General features: G+C 37.3%; 1 protein-coding gene across 1 annotated transcript; it reads left to right on the top strand.

The window, feature by feature from the left end:
• Window positions 1-3340: 3340 nt before the first annotated feature.
• On the top strand, window positions 3341-8640 carry LOC128244199 (uncharacterized). The gene is made up of 2 exons (XM_052962215.1): window positions 3341-4235; window positions 7790-8640. The coding sequence occupies exons 1-2, from the start codon at window positions 3341-3343 to the stop codon at window positions 8638-8640; spliced, it is 1746 nt and encodes a 581-aa protein (XP_052818175.1).
• Window positions 8641-18202: the final 9562 nt, after the last annotated feature.

Raw genomic sequence — 18202 nt, 5'->3', positions numbered from 1 at the left:
CACATTCTCACATCAATTACGAAGTTATGAGGTCATGATGTTATACACATTTTTCCAATGAGCTGCTTACAGGTCATATATTCATTGCATCAGTTCAACTGCATGCATTTGTCTCCTACCAATTACGAAGTCATTTGCCAGATGATGAAATCCAACTTCTATCTTTTTGTGTCATATGTAAAGGCGATATATAGGTAGTCAGTGGCAGAGTCGTCAAAATCGTGTGCAGACAAGTGTTTATTATCCAATCATGAGGCAACTCGGTCACAGTGTTTGTTTGTGGGCTTCATGTTTCGTGAAGTTTGATCGTGGGGTTATTCGCTCTAGTATATCCTGAACTATGCCCGTTTTACATTAAAAAATAGAAGGTTTATATATTTTGCAGGCAGTTCCTTAAGTTTTTACTACCAAATAATGATGAAACAGCATTCATGTATTGTCCAAGGTCAAAGTTACATATATGTACTGGGAAGTCGAACTAGTCTGAATTGAAGGAAAACAAACACCGGTTGAATGAAAAATGGGCATTTATTAAAATGCCATAAATGTTGTTAAGTTACTAAGAAAGTATTTTAGAAAAATTTTACGAAAAAACATATCAGCATTTGTGGGCAAGTCTCCGTCCTGTTCCATCTTGGAGTGAATCATGTCAGTAACTCCAGAGTTATGCTCCTTTAACATTAAAAAAGAAGGTTTATAATATTCTGCAGGCAGTTCATTCAGATTTTACTATCAAATAATGATGATACTCGCTTACAGCATTTGTAGGCAAGTCTCCGTCCTGTTCCATCGTGAAGTGAATCGTGTCAGTAACTCCAGAGCTATGCCACGTTAACATTAGGGAAAACAGTTCTTTTAAGTATTCGGCAAAAACTAACTTAAGATGTATTCTCCAGTCATGATTAAACTTGGTGACAATGTTTGCGGACATAATTTCTCCGGGATAAATCACACAAGTAACTCTCATTGGTTATTCTGCTTTACTAGAAAAGGGGCAGTGTTTTAGCTCAATCAAGCTCCACGACAGAATTCTAACTCCGATCTTTAGATCTCTCTATTTCTTAGTTTACACCAGTGCCGAGTACTGAGTGAGTTATACAAGTTGATATCACTGACACCTATCGCCTTCAGCTCATCTTATATATTCCTCTGCCTTGCGAGATAAACTTACTCAATCCACGGCACTAACCTAGTATGCTCTATGTAGGACTGTGCATATAAAGCACACTATGGTACATGTTCTTTGCCACTTTTGCAACAATTAGTTCTCAAATTGTGCATAAACTAGCATCAGGTGAACATGGAGGTGGTTAAATAATTTTTTAACACCATGGAGGTTGAAATACAGCAATAACAGATTCAGGACATAAAACCAACACTTAACACCAACACTTAACCAAGAGAAAATGTTGCTACATAGTAACCACAGCAAACTAAGGCAATAAAAGAACAAGGTTCTTGATTTCCACAAATCAACATTGTAGTCAACGATATCCCCTAGGTAACCTTTTTGTTCCGGCACGAACTCGAAAAAAGTACACACCAGAGAAGCCTAAAGACGGTAGAGACTGTGTTGTTAGTTTTGGGAAAATACTACTCACAAGGTTGTACATGGCAACACACAGGTTGATATCGGCTAAAAAAAGATTTATACCGCCGCAGACAAAAAGACAAGAAAACATTATAAAGTGAAAATGCTGTGGCAAAACTGAAGATCCTTCGTTCTTTACCAAATTGTAATAAAATATGTTTTAGCAATTCAGATTCAATGACTACTACTTTTAGTAGAAGGATAAAACACGATAATGCAATGAAGATAATAGATACAAATATGGAAATGAAATACATGTACCTTTTATGATCACTTATAGTAGAACGGTAAAATACAATAATGCAATGAAAATAACAGATAAAAATACGGAAATTATATTATGGTAGCATAGAAATGCCGTAAGATAGCCTGTTAACGTTCGCGTATTGTCGTGTTAACCACTTCATTTTCGCGATAATTATCTAGCTATAGTTAATATTTGCGAAACGTTTTCGGTAAGATAAATATCATTAGACTAAAAACTGGCTTGAAAGTGCCTAGAAATGCCAACTGTTACCGTTTTTCAGCTGTACAACATTAACAGGTTAACTAGTTATGGTTTGCGAATTCCACTTAATAAGTAACATAATTGAAGTACTACTTTCGCGAAATGTCGCATTTGGTGATGTTGGCGTTCGCCAGCGAAAATAAAATAGCTCATCAAACACTTATAGCGTATGCCTATAACAAGGAAAAATCAGTTACCTGTAAATTGCATTCTTCTGTTGATTCTCATATCAACGTATAGTAATGAGGGTATCTTAGTTATGTATATGTATATGAGATTCATAAGACCACTTTGTCCCTCTTGGTAACATTTATCAACCTATTTATCTAAATATAATGTAACCCTGATAAATGTAGATAAATGTTTTCAGTGCATCAGGGCTTTTTATTGTACTAGATTCATTTGCGGTGTCAGAACACAATAACAGAACACAACATATACATTCAATTATTATACGTAAAATAAAGCCTGGCCTACCAGAAATCGGTTGTGGTTTGATGGCTTAGCGGATAGTGGGGACGTTTTCTTTTTAAAAGGTGGTGGTGTTGATGGTCGTGGTGGTGGTGGTGATGGTGGTGATGATGATGATGATGATGATGATGATGATGATGATGATGTGTTTTAAATAGTTTTCTTTAAAATAATTTTCTCACGTATTGTTCATAGATTAAAAAAGTGGACGCTAAATTATCAAAACATTTGTACGTGTATCTTTATTATCTAGTCTATCCTGATATACGATAAATGAGATAAACCTGATCAATGTGATCAACGGTTTAAGGCCAATTGAGGATACTGAGCTAAAATCAAAAGGAGACTGGAAAAGACCACTTAAAAGCACACGTGGATTAATAAGAAACGGAAAAGAAACAAGGTAATATAATATGAGACAAAACTATGGTGAATATGTGTTCGTTTAATCTGGGAAACAAATTTATTTATTTTCGATCTACTACTTAAGCGCCAAAATGTTTCTTTATTATAAAAGTTACTTTTTTCTATTATACAACCGTGGTACCGATATGTTTTTAGCGCGGGTTATTATGTCAAGATTGAGCTGTGTTCATAGCTACGCGAAAGTGTCCGCTTGTAGATCATGGTGGGCGAGGTGTCATGGGCGCCATTCCTACAAGATGCACATTTGTGCAGCTTGTTACACTAACTTACACGTCTGTCTATATCAATGCACCCAGAAAACTAATGTGTTATTATTAAGTCCTTTATTAAATTTGTCTTCATAGATGGAGAAATCTGGAAAAAGACGTGACCCTGACCTTAACAAGGGCTCCGATAACACAACTGTCTACTGTCAGCCGTGTGAAGAGGAAGGCAAACGCGCTGTAGCCCAGGGATTCTGTCAGACCTGCCAAGAGTACATGTGTGATTCCTGTATCAAGGCCCATAAGAAATTCAAGGTGTCCAAGAACCACATTATGTTGTCCAACGATAAGATGCCGTCCTTCTTCCCGTCCACTAAGCAGTCTGACATCGGCGTAACTGAATATTGTAGAAAGCATCCGAATGAAATGATCAAGTTTTACTGTCCGACCCACAGCGACCTTGGTTGTGGTGACTGTGTAGTCATCGGTCATCGCACGTGCAAAATCGATTACATTGCTTATGTGTCTAAAGATTTCACCAATGGAAGGGAATTCAGGGAGCTGGAACCATCTATTAAACGAGCGGAAGATCTTCTATCTGGGTGCATAAGTTATGTCAATGAGCTTTTTGGGAAGATCGAACACCAGTCTAAAGATGAGATCGACAGGCTGAGAAAGTTCCGGACAGAAATCAATACGTACCTGGACCGATGCGAGAAGGAGTTGCTCGGCAACATCCAGAAAATGAAGACCGATGATGAAAGCGTGCTGACTGAACTAAAGACTGATTGTGAGTTGGTGAAAAGCGGACTTGTTGCCACTAGGACAGAACTGACTTCCGTTGACGTCTCAGATAACCAGCGGTACGTGACGGCAAGGAGAGCCCAGAAGGAGCTACGGGAGATTCATGACAAGATGGAAAAGATGGCTGGTAGGATGAAGGCCCGGAAGTATAGATTTGTTAAAGACCCGGACACGGAAGGGCTGCTGGGATCGAAAATTGGTCTTGGATCACTGGACGTGGTGGAAGAGTTTGGTAGATATAGTATTGTAAATTACATGTATCACTATATCCTAAAATAGTTTGCCTTTTGATTATTCAAGTAAAACTCTACGTAATATCCCAATAAGTTGGCCTTAGTGTAGACAGTAGTATATTATGTTCTTGTTCAGAATGGTCCTACAAGGTTATTGCTTAAATTATGCAATACAGTTTTATCTTTGGTTATTTTTTTAATAAAAGCTTCCTTATCTTCAATAAGTTTGTGCTGGTCAATTTGGTAAACCAGTCTGGTTTCAAGTAAACTGTAACTAAAACAAAAGAGTGCATCCGAGCGAATGTCAACGCTCGTCTGTTTTTCCCCATTCGGTATAACTCGGCAATTATAACAGTTATTAACCTTGCTTAATACGTGCTTATTGTTTGTAGCAACATTGAGTACTAAGTTTCAGTTCGAAATACTATGTTATAGGGTGCTGCGTTTATATATCAAAATTTGCCCATGGGGTAAGTTTCTGACGCGTTTTTATGGCTAATGAGAAAATCAAGATCTTGTTGAGTCTTTACTGTCCTTACCAAAACAGAAATACCACAGGGACGAATTAATACTTGCACTATATATGACAAGGGCAGATCTCTCCGACCTTTAGACATGGGTTTTTGCGTTTCTATGCACATATAATTTGCACCTGAGGTAAATCGTGTCACAGTTGACCCCGAGGTAAATCTCGTCATAAAACGTTGTTTAAAATTGCAAATTATGCCTAAAGACTCTTGATCGATTGTACAGAAAAGAATACTTGTTGTTATACTGTTGAAGATCAGCACTCATTTACCTTTATAGTAATCATGCACCTACATACTTAAACATTTGATCGATTTAACAGAAAATGTGTTGAACAAATTTAACAGCAAAATATTGCTTAAAGATGGTTTTTAAAAGAATACATGTTGTATACTGTTGAAGATCAGCAATCATTTACATTTATAGTAATCATGCACCTACATACTTAAACATTTGATCGATTTAACAGAAAATGTGTTGAACAAATTTAACAGCAAATATTGCTAAAAGATGGTATTCATAAGAATACTTGTTGTTATACTTTTAAAGACCAGCACTCATTTACCTTTAAAGTAAACATGCACCTACATACTTAAACATTTGATCGATTTAACAGAGACAGTGTTGACCACTAAATATCATAAGAATAATTACAACTTCTTTACCATATTTGATCATAAAAAGTGTAATTTTGTTGATAAAAACTAACTTATCGTTCACAATATATGCCATAAGTGTGCGTGTGTGTATGTGCAAGTGCGGGTAAGATTGCGTGCGTGTGTGTGCGGGTAAAAAGGCGTAGGTGCGTGTGTGTGTGTGTGTGTGTGTGTGTGCGTGTGCGTGTGCGTGTGCGTGAGATAGAGATAGTGTGTGTAGATGAGGGTGAGAGTGTGTGCAGGTGAGGGTGAGTGTAGATGAGGGTGAGAGTGTGTGTAGATGAGGGTGAGAGTGTATGCGGGTGAGAGTGAGAGTGTGTGTAGATGGGGAAGAGAGTGTGTGTAGATGAGGGTGAGAGAGTGTGCGGGTGAGGATGAGAGTGTGTGTAGATAAGGGTGGGAGAGTGTGTGGGTGAGGGTGAGAGTGTGTGTAGATGAGGGTGAGAGTGTGTGCTGGTGAGGGTGAGTGTAGATGAGGGTGAGAGTGTATGCGGGTGAGGGTGAAAGTGTGTGCAGGTGAGGGTGAGGGTGAGAGTGAGATAGTGTGCGGGTGAGGGTTAGAGAGTGTGCGAGTGAGGATGAGAGTGTGTGTAGATGAGGGTGAGAGAGTGTGCGGGTGAGGGTGAGAGTGTGTGTAGATGAGGGTGAGAGTGTGTGCAGGTGAGGGTGAGAGTGTGTGCAGGTGAGGGTGAGAGTGTGTGTAGATGAGGGTGAGAGTGTGTGTAGGTGAGGGTGAGAGTGTGTGTAGATGAGGGTGAGAGTGTGTGTAGATGAGGGTGAGAGTGTGTGCAGGTGAGAGTGAGAGTGTGTGTAGATGAGGGTGAGAGTCTGTGCAGGTGAGGTTGAGAGAGTGTGCAGGTGCAGGTGGGAGTGTGTGCAGGTGAGGTTGAGGGAGTGTGCAGGTGCAGGTGGGAGTGTGTGCGGGTGCAGGTTGAGGGAGTGTGCAGGTGCAGGTGGGAGTGTGTGCGGGTGCAGGTGAGAGTGTATGCGGGTACGGGAGAGAGTTTGTGTTGGTAAGGGTGAGAGTGTGTGCGGATGACGGTGTGTGCGGTTGAGGGTTAGAGTGTGTGCAGGTGAGGGTGTGTACGGGTTAGGGTGAGAGTGTGTGCAGATAAGGGTAAGAATGTGTACAGGTTAGGGTGGGAGTGAGTGCGGATGAGGCTGAGAGTGTCTGCGGATGAGAGTGTGTGCGGGCGAGGGTTAGAGTGTATGCGGGTGAGGGTAAGAGTGTGTGCGGATGAGGGTAGGAGTGTGTGCAGGTGAGGGTGAGAGTGTGTGCACGTGAGGGTGAGAGTGTGTGCAGGTGAGGGTGAGAGTTTGTGCAGGTGAGGGTGAGAGTGTGTGCAGGTGAGGGTGAGAGTGTGTGCGGGCGAGGGTTAGAGTGTATGCGGGTGAGGGTGAGAGTGTGTGCGGATGCGGGTGGGAGTGTGTGTAGGTGAAGGTGGGAGTGTGTGCGGATGAGCGTCAGAGTGTGTGCAGGTGAGGGTGAGAGTTTGTGCAACTAAGAGTGTGTGCATATGAGAGTGAGAGTGTGTACAGGTGAGGGTGAGAGTGTGTGCAGGTGAGGGCAATAGTGTGAACAGGTGAGAGTGTGTGCATGTGAGGGAGAGAGTGTGTACAGGTGAGGGTGAAAGTTTGTGCGACTAAGAGTGTGTGCAGATGAGGGTGATAGTGTGTGCAGGTGAGGGTGAGAGTGTGTGCGGGTAAGGGTGAAAGTGTGAACAGGTGAGGATGTGTGCGAGTGAATGTGTGCGTGTATGTGTGTGCGCGCGCTTGTGTGAGTGTGTGCGGGTGAGAGTGTGCGGGAGCGGGTGAGAGTGTGCGCTGGTGAGAGTGCGTGCTGGTGAGAGTGTGTGTAAGTGCGAGATTGTGCAGGTGCGAGCGTCTATTCCTTTATGAAGTGAAGTTGTAATTATGCTCATCTGACAGTAAAGACGATGTTTTCGTTAGCCTTATAAATATGTATAAAAGGAAAACTGTACTCGGTTAATATCGTGTTTCGCTGACATAAGGGCATTTATAGTGAAGGGAACATTGACATGTTTCTTAACATAATTATTTGATATGAACAACTTCTTTGTCCTCTTCTATGGAAAAGAATACTCAATACATGTACTTCAAAATCAAAAATTAATTTGTAATGCTTAATATTTTTATTATGAGTCTGCAAACGTCAATTGTTGAAGCGAACATGTTTCTAAGTCGAAATCCTATAATAACATGTATTTATAATTACTGTTTATTCTGTGGTGTATGTCGTGTGTTAGATTACCTTAAACAAACTGGATATTGAAGTTGTGACTTGAAACAAGTATGTACACTTACATAATAAGATCAAAGCGACGAATATACATGTAGTCCTTTATCAGTTCCAGTTCCTGACCTCTCCACTGTGACATGGAAGAAGGAGGATGATATCAACGTTAGAATGACTCAGGACAAGAAAACCTGCTGGATAAGTAGCTCAGTCCTGTTCTCGCCTGGTCTCTTCCTTCTAGCTGACTGCGAGAATAACTGTGTCAAACTAGTAGACGTAAGCAGCCGCACCGTCACGGCCCGCCTCCAACTGCCAGGCAGGCCCTGGGACGTGTGTGTGCTCGCTGATGACCAGGCCGCCGTCACTTTCACAAATATTTACATGATTCAGCTGTTGTTAACAAAAGGAGGACAGTTGTCGCGTGGAAAGGAAATTAAAGTATCACCTGAGTGTTGTGGTATTACGTCTTATGACAACAGATTATACGTTTTGTACCAATCATACCCGCGTATTGAAGTGATGACATTGGAAGGTCACATCATAAGTACATTCCAAACAGATGATGGAAGACAACTTGTCCAAGCACCATATTACCTGACTGTGTCAGCATCAACACCAGCGACCCTGTACGTGTCTGACATTGATGCCAACACCGTTCTGCAGCTGTCCCTGGACGGGAAGGTCCTGCGTGAGTACCGAGACAAGCAGCTCACCTGTCCCATGTCCATGGTGGAAGTAGGGCCTGGCCAGATGCTCGTGTGTGGTAAAGGCAGCAACAACGTGATGCTGCTGATGGAGACGGATGGAAAGATGGCGGAAATACTGGGGCGGAAGGACGGACTGACCAAGCCCTACTCCGTGACCTTCTGTCCTCACACACGTGCCATAGTTGTCGGGATGTTCCGTCGTGACTCACTGAAGGTCTTTAATGCAAATAGACAGAATTTTCTTTACCAGTCGTGATTTTGTTTTCTCTGGCATAAATTACTATGTATTCAATGATGTTTGAGCGAATAGTAAATGCAATCATTTTTATTGTTCAACAAATGCTTATTTATTTGTTGTAAGCAAGTTTCATCAGACTGAATGAACATTGCTATATATGCGAAACAAGAATGGGAAGAATGATAGAATGTGTTACATGTATCTGTCTTCGAAGTTTTGTAAATAGCCAAAAAGTCATTGATGCTTAATGACATATATACATGTACCTTATAGATACTATGAGTATTTTGCAGTTTTATTTTGCAAAAAAAATAGGATAACGAATTAGTGTAAATATTGTAATACTATAAAACACTTATTCAATCATATTTTTGGGTGTTTATTACTTTTGTTTTTTTATGTTCTTTGTATTGATCTTTGATTTTACAAAATGATCATTACCTTTATAAATCTAAAACTTCTCTAAACAAATGTCTTGATGTAGATGTAGATTTCTCATGGTTTTAAAATAAAAATTATATGTTTGACTTACTGTAAAACCAATATTTTGGGTGAACTTTCTTATTCAAATTTTAGACTTTATATCAGAATTGTTTTAAATATGTTAAACCTGACCTCGCATACCATACGACTCTATTTTACGTTTATGCAAAGAATTTTGAAGATTCTATGATGAATATTTAAAAATGTCCAAGTATAATCCAGCCTCCATTAAAAAAGCTTCTATTTCTTAAAACCTGACAAGCCTGTCTTTAGACTTTCAAATTATCTTATTTTCAATTATCTTATTTTATACGTTTGCCTAACTGTTATTGACAATGTTTGTAATCTGTCTAAGTTAGACATAAAATGAAAATAACAGTATATTTCCTTTATACTTTCTTTCTTCTCTATTGTGAAACTAGTTTTCTGTATTAACCTTTAACCAATAAATGTATTTAAAAACTTTCAGTCCACTTATTATGGATTTGTTCAAAACTCTAGCTTATGTTTATCTAAATTATTGATTTTAAAATTTGAATTGATCTGCAACAAAACTCAACCAGCTTTCCATGATTTTGCATGTATGTAGGAAACAGGTTATTACCATTCTGTTCCAGTTTCAATTTCAATGAGCTGTTTGCAGGCTCATCAGCATTATTTCCGAATCAAGTTTAATCAAGAGACATGAACTTGTATAAGTCTCATATCAATTATGTAGTTATGAGGTCATGAGGTTATACACATTCTTATATCAATTATGTAGTTTTGAGGTCATGAAGTTATACACATTCTCATATCAATTATGTAGTTATGAGTTCATGAGGTTATACACATTCTCATATCAATTATGTAGTTATGAGGTCATGAAGTTATACACATTCTCAAATCAATTACGAAGTTATAAGGTCATGAGGTTATACACATTCTCATATCAATTACGAAGTTATGAGGTAATGAGGTTATACACATTCTCATATCAATTACGAAGTTATAAGGTCATGATGTTTTACAGATTCTCATTTCAATTATTAAGTTATGAGGTTATACACAATCTCATATCAATTACGAAGTTATAAGGACATGATGTTTTACACATTCTCATATCAATTACGAAGTTATGAGGTCATGATGTTATACACATTCTTTTATCAATTTCGAAGTTATGAGGTCATGATGTTATACACCTTCCCATATCAATTAATAAGTTATGAGGTCATGATGTTAAACACATTCTCATATCAATTACGAAGTAATGAGGTCATGATGTTATACACCTTCCCATATAAATTATAAAGTTATGAGCTCATGATGTTATACATATTCTCACATAAATTACGAACCTATGAGGTCATGATGTGATACCCATTCTCTTATCAATTACGAAGTTATGAGGTCATGATGTAATACACATTCCCATATTAATTACGAAGTAATTATGTCATGATGTTATACATATTCTCACATAAATTACGAACCTATGAGGTCATGATGTTATACACATTCTCGCATCAAATACGAAGTTATGAGGTCATGATTTTATACACATTCTCACATCAATTACGAAGTTATGAGGTCATGGCGTTAAACACATTCTCACATCAATTACGAAGTAATGAGGTCATGCTGTTATACACATTCTCGCATCAATTACGAAGTTATGAGGTCATGCTGTTATACACATTCTCGCATCAATTACGAAGTTATGAGGTCATTGACCACATATACACATTTTTCCAATGAGCTTCTTACAGGTCATATATTCATTGCATAAGTTAAACTGCATGCATTTGTCTCCTACCAATTACGAAGCCATTTGCCAGATGATGAAATCCAACTTCTATCTTTTTGTGTCATATGTAGTCAGTGGCAGAGTCGTCAAAATCGTGTGCAGACAAGTATTTATTATCCAAACACGAGGCAACTCGGTCACAGTGTTTGTTTGTGGGCTTCAAGTTTCGGTGAAGTTTGATCGTGGGGTTATTCGCTCCAGTTTATCCAGAACTATGCCCGTTTTACATTAAACGAGAGATGTCACAGAGACATCGCGCTCGACTATTCCGCCGCTTTTCAGTGTAAGGATTGAAGAGTTTTGGCCAAACATGCATGGATCACTGTTAGATTAGATTTCAATGCAATACATGATGTGCGGAGATATTAACATAAAAGTGGGTACATGCAAAATTTAAACCAGAATTTTTAAGTGTCATAATAAAGGGCCATTATTTGCAAAACACAGTTATCTAACTTGAATATTCAATTAGGTTGGGTAGTTGAATACCATTGTATAAAGTCTCAATGCAATACATCAAGTAGTTGCTGAGATATTATCCTATGTGTGCTAATATGCAAGACCTTAACCAGAATTTCTAAGTCGCATAATAAAGGGGCAAAAATTATATAATATGAAAGATATAAAAAAGAAGGTTAAATGGTTGGGAGCCTGTGTGTAAAGTTTCAATACAATACATAATGTATTTGCTGAACCATTGACTTAAAAGGGGCCATTATTTGAATTGAATGCAAATTAGAGTTATCTTACTTGGTTATTTAAGTAGATTGGATGGTTGAGTACCATTTTATAAAGTCTCAATGCAATTCATCCAGTAGTTGCTGAGATATTAACCTATGTGTGCTTACATGCAAAACATTGACCAGAATTTCTGAGTCGAATAATAAAGGGCAATTATTTGCATTAAATGCAAACTAGAGTTATCTTACTTGATAAATTGAGTAGGTTGGATGGTTGAGTACCATTGTATCAAAAAAAAAATCTCAATGCAATACCTCAAGTAATTGCTGAGATATTAACCTACGTGTGCTTGCACGCAAAACCTTAACCAGAATTTCTAAGTCAAATAATAAAGGCCTATTATTTGCATTAAATGCAAACTAGAGTTATCTTACTTGGTTAATTAAGTAGGTTGGATGGTTGAGTACCAGTCTCAATGTAATACCTCAAGTAGTTGCTGAGATATTAACCTATGTGTGCTTGCACGCAAAACCTTAACCAAGGGGTGACGCCGACGCCGACGCTTGGGTGAGTAGTATAGCTCTCCTTATTCTTCGAATAGTCGAGCTAAAAATAGAAGGTTTATATATTTTGCAGGCAGTTCCATAAGTTTTTACTACCAAATAATGATGAAACAGCATTCATGTATTTGTCCAAGGTGAAAGTTACATATATATGTACTGGGAAGTCGAACTAGTCTGGATTGAAGGAAAACAAACACCGGTTGAATGAAAAATGGACATTTATTAAAATGCCATAAATGTTGATAAGTTACTAAGAAGGTATTTTAGAACAGTTTTCCGAAAAAAAAACATATCAGCATTTGTGGGCAAGTCTCCGTCCTGTTCCATCGTGGAGTGAATCGTGTCAGTAACTCCAGAGCTATGCCACGTAAACATTAGGGAAAACAGTTCTTTTAAGTATTCGGCAAAAACTAACTTAAGATGTATTATCCAATTATGATTAAACTTGGTGACAATGTTTGCGGACATAATTTCTCCGGGATAAATCACACAAGTATCTCTCATTGGTTATTCTGCTTTACCAGAAAAGGGGCTGTGTTTTAGCTAAATCAAGCTCCACGACAGAATTCTAACTCCGATCTTTAGATCTTTCTATTTCTTAGTTTACACCAGTGCCGAGTACTGAGTGAGTTAAACAAGTTAATATCACTGACACCCATCGCCTTTAGCTCACCCTATACATTCCTCTTACTCAATCTAAGGCACTAACCTAGTTTGATCTATGTAGGACTGTGCATATAAAGCACACTATGGTACATGTTCTTTGCCACTTTTGCAACAATCAGTTCTCAAAATGTGCATAAACTAGCATCAGGTGAACATAGAGGTGGTAAAATCATTTTTAACAGCATGGAGGCCGAAATACAGCAATGACAGCTTCAGGACATAAGACCAACACTTAACCAAGAGAAAATGTTGCTACATAGTTACCAAAGCAAACACAGAAATAAAAGGACAATGTTCTTGATTTCCACAAATCAACATTATAGTCAATGATATCCCTAGGTAACCTTTTTGTTCCGGTACGAACTCGAAAAAAGTACACACGAGAGAAGCCTAAAGAAAGTAGAGCCGGTGTTGTTAGTTTTGGGAAAAATACTACTCACAAGGTTGAACATGGCAACGCACATGTTGATATCGGCTAAAAAAGATTTATACCGCCGCAGACAAAAAGACAAGAAAACATTAAAGTGAAAATGCTGTGGTAAAAAAGTCCGCCAATGCAAAAATTAAGAACCTTCGTTGTTTATACCCAATTGTAATATCATATGTTGTAGCAATTCACCTTCAATGATTACTTAAAGTGGAAGAATAAAACACGATTATGCAATGAAAATAACAGAAAGAAATATGGAAGTGAAATTATAATGGCATAGAACTGCCGTAAGACCTGTTAACGTTCGCGAATTATTTCGTGTTAACCACTTCATTTTCGCGATAATTATTTAGCTACCTGTTTGTATCTTGTAAATATTCGCGAAACCTTTTCGGTAAGATAAATGTCATTAGACTAAAAACTGGATTGAAAGTGCCTAGAACTGCCAACTGTTACCGTTTTTCAGCTGTACAATATTAACAGGTTAACTAGTTATGGTTTGCGAATTCCACTTTACAAGTAACATTATAACTGGTTAACTAGATAAGATATGAGTTACCACCTATCTTTAGATGCATTTTTGACTTTAAGCAGTAACTGATTATCTAGTTATGATTTGCAAATTCCACTTAGTAAGAAACTTACTAACAGGTTAACTAGCTAAGATTCGTGTTACCAGTTACCTATAAATTCATTCCAGATTCAGACGCTAACAAGTCATCTAGTTATGATTTGCGAATTCTACTTTGTAAGTAACATTATTAACAGGAATCTTATCTTGTTTACAAGTTATTATATAACTAATTAAGTGGATTTAGCAAACCATAAGTAGTTAACCTGCTATTTTGCATAGCTAAAAAAGGTAATAGTAAATATATTGTAAAGGGTGAAACATATAAATCAAAACTGCCGATACAAACTAGGTAATGAGATATCCTCTTTGATTACATATGGTAGAAGAATGAAACATATTACTGCAAACAAAACTGAAAATACAAAATTGGTAATTAACTTTTTTTTGACATCACATAAGAAAAAATGATGAACCGTATGAATGCAATCAAAACTGCAGATGCAAACTCGGTAATGAGATATATTTTTGATCACGTATGGTAGAAGGATGAAATACAGTAATGCAATATAAACTACGGATACAAAATAGGTTATGAAATATGTTTTAATCATATATGGTAGAAAGATGAGACATATTGATGCAATCAAAACTGCCGATACAAACTAGATAATGAAATATCTTCTTTGCTCACATATGGTAGATGGATGAAACATGTTAATGCAATCAAAACTGCATAATTATACAAACACTTTTATGGAATACATTCTGTGATCACATACGGTTAGAAGGACAACACATGTTTATGCAATAAATGGGCGGATACAAACACGTAAACAGGTAAGAAAGGGTACTAACAATGATCACATATCGTAGAAGATTTAAAGAAAAATAGTGTACAAACACGTTAAAATGATCATGTTTATTTGCAAAATGATAAAAAGCCAACAAAAACACAAAAATAACATAGCTTAGATCAATAGTCCATTAACATAGTACCAAGATACGGTTTCTAATAAAGGTCTAATCGGTGTAAGATGAAGTACTACTTTCGCGAAATGTCGCATTTTGAGATGTTGGCTTTCGCCAGCGGAAGCATTGAAATAACTCATCAAAAACTTATAACGTATGTCTATAACAAGGAAAAATCAAGTTACCTGTAAATTGCATTCTTCTGTTGATTCTCATATCAACGTATAGTAATGAGGGTATTTTAATTATGTATATGTATATGAGATTTATATGACCACTTTGTCCCTCTTGGTAACATTTATCAACCTATGTATCTAAATGTAATATAACCCTGATACATGTAGATAAATGTTTTCAGTGCATCAGGATTTTCTATTGTACTAGATTCATTTGCGATATCAGAGGGTAACAAGTACATTGTAAATAAACAAAAGAGGGCCTTTAAGCGAAACCCAACACTCGTCTGTTTTTCCACATTCGGTATAATTCGGCAATTATAACAGAACAAAACATATACATTCAATTTCCATACGTAAAATATAGCCTGGCCTGCCAGAAGTCAGTTATGGTTGGATGGTAAAGCGGATAGTTGGGAGGTTTTCTTGAAATCATCATTATTATACTCGTGTATTATTTTATACTATAACAATGCACATGTGTGTCATTCGGTGGGTATACGTTTAATTATCTATTAATGTAAACCGTCATGATGTATAATAACCTGATAGAAGAATCAATTAGATAACTTTAAATGGAAAATGAAATCATACACAATGACATTTTTTCAAGTTTATCCTTCTACGTTATTGTTAAAGCTAAACTAGGGACATTCAGCTGTTGCAAAAAGAGATGGAAGGTAACATTTAGAAACAGAAGAATAGGAAACAAAACTTGCTTATATATGTATATGTGATAAATTTGTGTGATACAAGTAAAATGTTGTGCACGATTTCTCATGCGTTTTGGCGAAAACCTGTTTCAGGTTTTATTACGTATCTCAAATGAAGATGACGATGATGGTGGTGGTGGTGGTGGTGATGGTGGTGGTGGTGGTGGTGATGATGGTGGTGGTGGTGGTGATGGTGGTGGTGGTGATGATGGTGGTGGTGGTGGTGGTGGTGGTGATGGTGGTGGTGGGGGTGGTGGTGATGGTGGTGGTGGTGGTGGTGATGATGGTGATGGTGGTGGTGATGGTGGTGATGATGATGATGATGATGATGATGATGATGATGGTGGTGGTGGTGGTGGTGGTGGTGGTGATGATGATGATGATGATGATGATGATGATGATGATGATGATGATGATGATGATGATGATGATTGTAATAATTGTGGTGGTGGTGATGATGATTGTGGTGGTGGTAGTGATGATGATGATGCTGATGATGATGATGATGATGATGATGATGATGATGATGATGATGATGATAATGTTGATGTGAACAACGGTTTAAGGTCAATTGAGGATACTCAGCTAAAGTCAGGAGGAGACTGGAAAGGACCACTGAGAAGCAAACGTGGATAAATAAGAAACGGAAGAGAAACAAGGTGATATAATATGAAACAAAACTATGGTCAATATATGTATTTTTAATTTAGGAGACAAAACATTTTCACGATCTATTACTTAAGCGCTAAACTTTATCTTAATTGTTTTAAGTATCTTAAACAAAGATTCAGGCGAACTTCATAAAGATCTGATGAAAGTGAAGATGCACGAGCGTTCAAAACTAAAATGTTGACTGCTCATGACGCCCAACGAGGAATACTGCACACTGGCCCACAGGCAGTCGTCTAACTTATAACTTAATGACAGTAGTATGGTGGCATATAACTGCCGTAAAATAACCAGTTAACGTTCGCAAATTGTTTGGTGTTCACCACTTTATTTTCGCGAAAATTATCTAGCTGTCGAATTAATATTTCCGTTACCTTTTTGGTAAGATAAATATCATAAGACTAAAAAACAGGCTTGAAAGTGCCGAGAACTGCCACCTATTACCGTTTTTAGCTGTACAGCACTAAACAGGTTATCTAGTTATGGTTTGCGAATTCGACTTAATAAGTAACTAACTAACTGGTTAACGTAATAAGATTCGTGTTACCACTAAGTTATAAATGCATTCCAGATCCAGGCGCTAACAGGTTAACTAGTTATGGTTTACGAATTTCACTTAATAAGTAACATTCGAACTGGTTAAGGTAATAAGATTCGTGTAACCACTTAGCTATAAATGCATTCCAGATCCAGGCGCTAACAGGTTAACTAGTTATGGTTTATGAATTTCACTTAATAAGTAACATAATAACTGGTTAAGGTAATAAGATTCGTGTAACCACTTAGCTATAAATGCATTCCAGATCCAGGCGCTAACAGGTTAACTAGTTATGGTTTACGAATTTCACTTAATAAGTAACATAATAACTGGTTAACGTAATAAGATTCGTGTAACCACTTAGCTATAAATGCATTCCAGATCCAGGCGCTAACAGGTTAACTAGTTATGGTTTACGAATTTCACTTAATAAGTAACATAATAACTGGTTAAGGTAATAAGATTCGTGTTACCACTTAGCTATAAATGCATTCCAGATCCAGGCGCTAACAGGTTAACTAGTTATGGTTTACGAATTTCACTTAATAAGTAACATAATAACTGGTTAACGTAATAAGATTCGTGTAACCACTTAGCTATAAATGCATTCCAGATCCAGGCGCTAACAGGTTTACTAGTTATGGTTTACGAATTTCACTTAATAAGTAACATAATAACTGGTTAACGTAATAAGATTCGTGTTACCACTTAGCTATAAATGCATTCCAGATCCAGGCGCTAACAGGTTAACTAGTTATGGTTTACGAATTTCACTTAATAAGTAACATAATAACTGGTTAACGTAATAAGATTCGTGTTACCACTTAGCTATAAATGCATTCCAGATCCAGGCGCTAACAGGTTAACTAGTTATGGTTTACGAATTTCACTTAATAAGTAACATAATAACTGGTTAAGGTAATAAGATTCGTGTAACCACTTAGCAATAAATGCATTCCAGATCCAGGCGCTAACAGGTTAACTAGTTATGGTTTACGAATTTCACTTAATAAGTAACATAATAACTGGTTAAGGTAATAAGATTCGTGTAACCACTTAGCTATAAATGCATTCCAGATCCAGGCGCTAACAGGTTAACTAGTTATGGTTTACGAATTTCACTTAATAAGTAACATAATAACTGGTTAAGGTAATAAGATTCGTGTAACCACTTAGCTATAAATGCATTCCAGATCCAGGCGCTAACAGGTTAACTAGTTATGGTTTACGAATTTCACTTAATAAGTAACAAAATAACTGGTTAACGTAATAAGATTCGTGTAACCACTCACCGTAAGTAAAATTCGCAAATCATAAGTAGATAACCAG

This window comes from Mya arenaria, chromosome 8, assembly GCF_026914265.1.
Source record: "Mya arenaria isolate MELC-2E11 chromosome 8, ASM2691426v1".
NCBI lineage: Eukaryota > Metazoa > Mollusca > Bivalvia > Myida > Myidae > Mya > Mya arenaria.
Note: the sequence above shows the minus strand (reverse complement) of the source record. Positions and strands in the feature narration are given on the sequence as shown.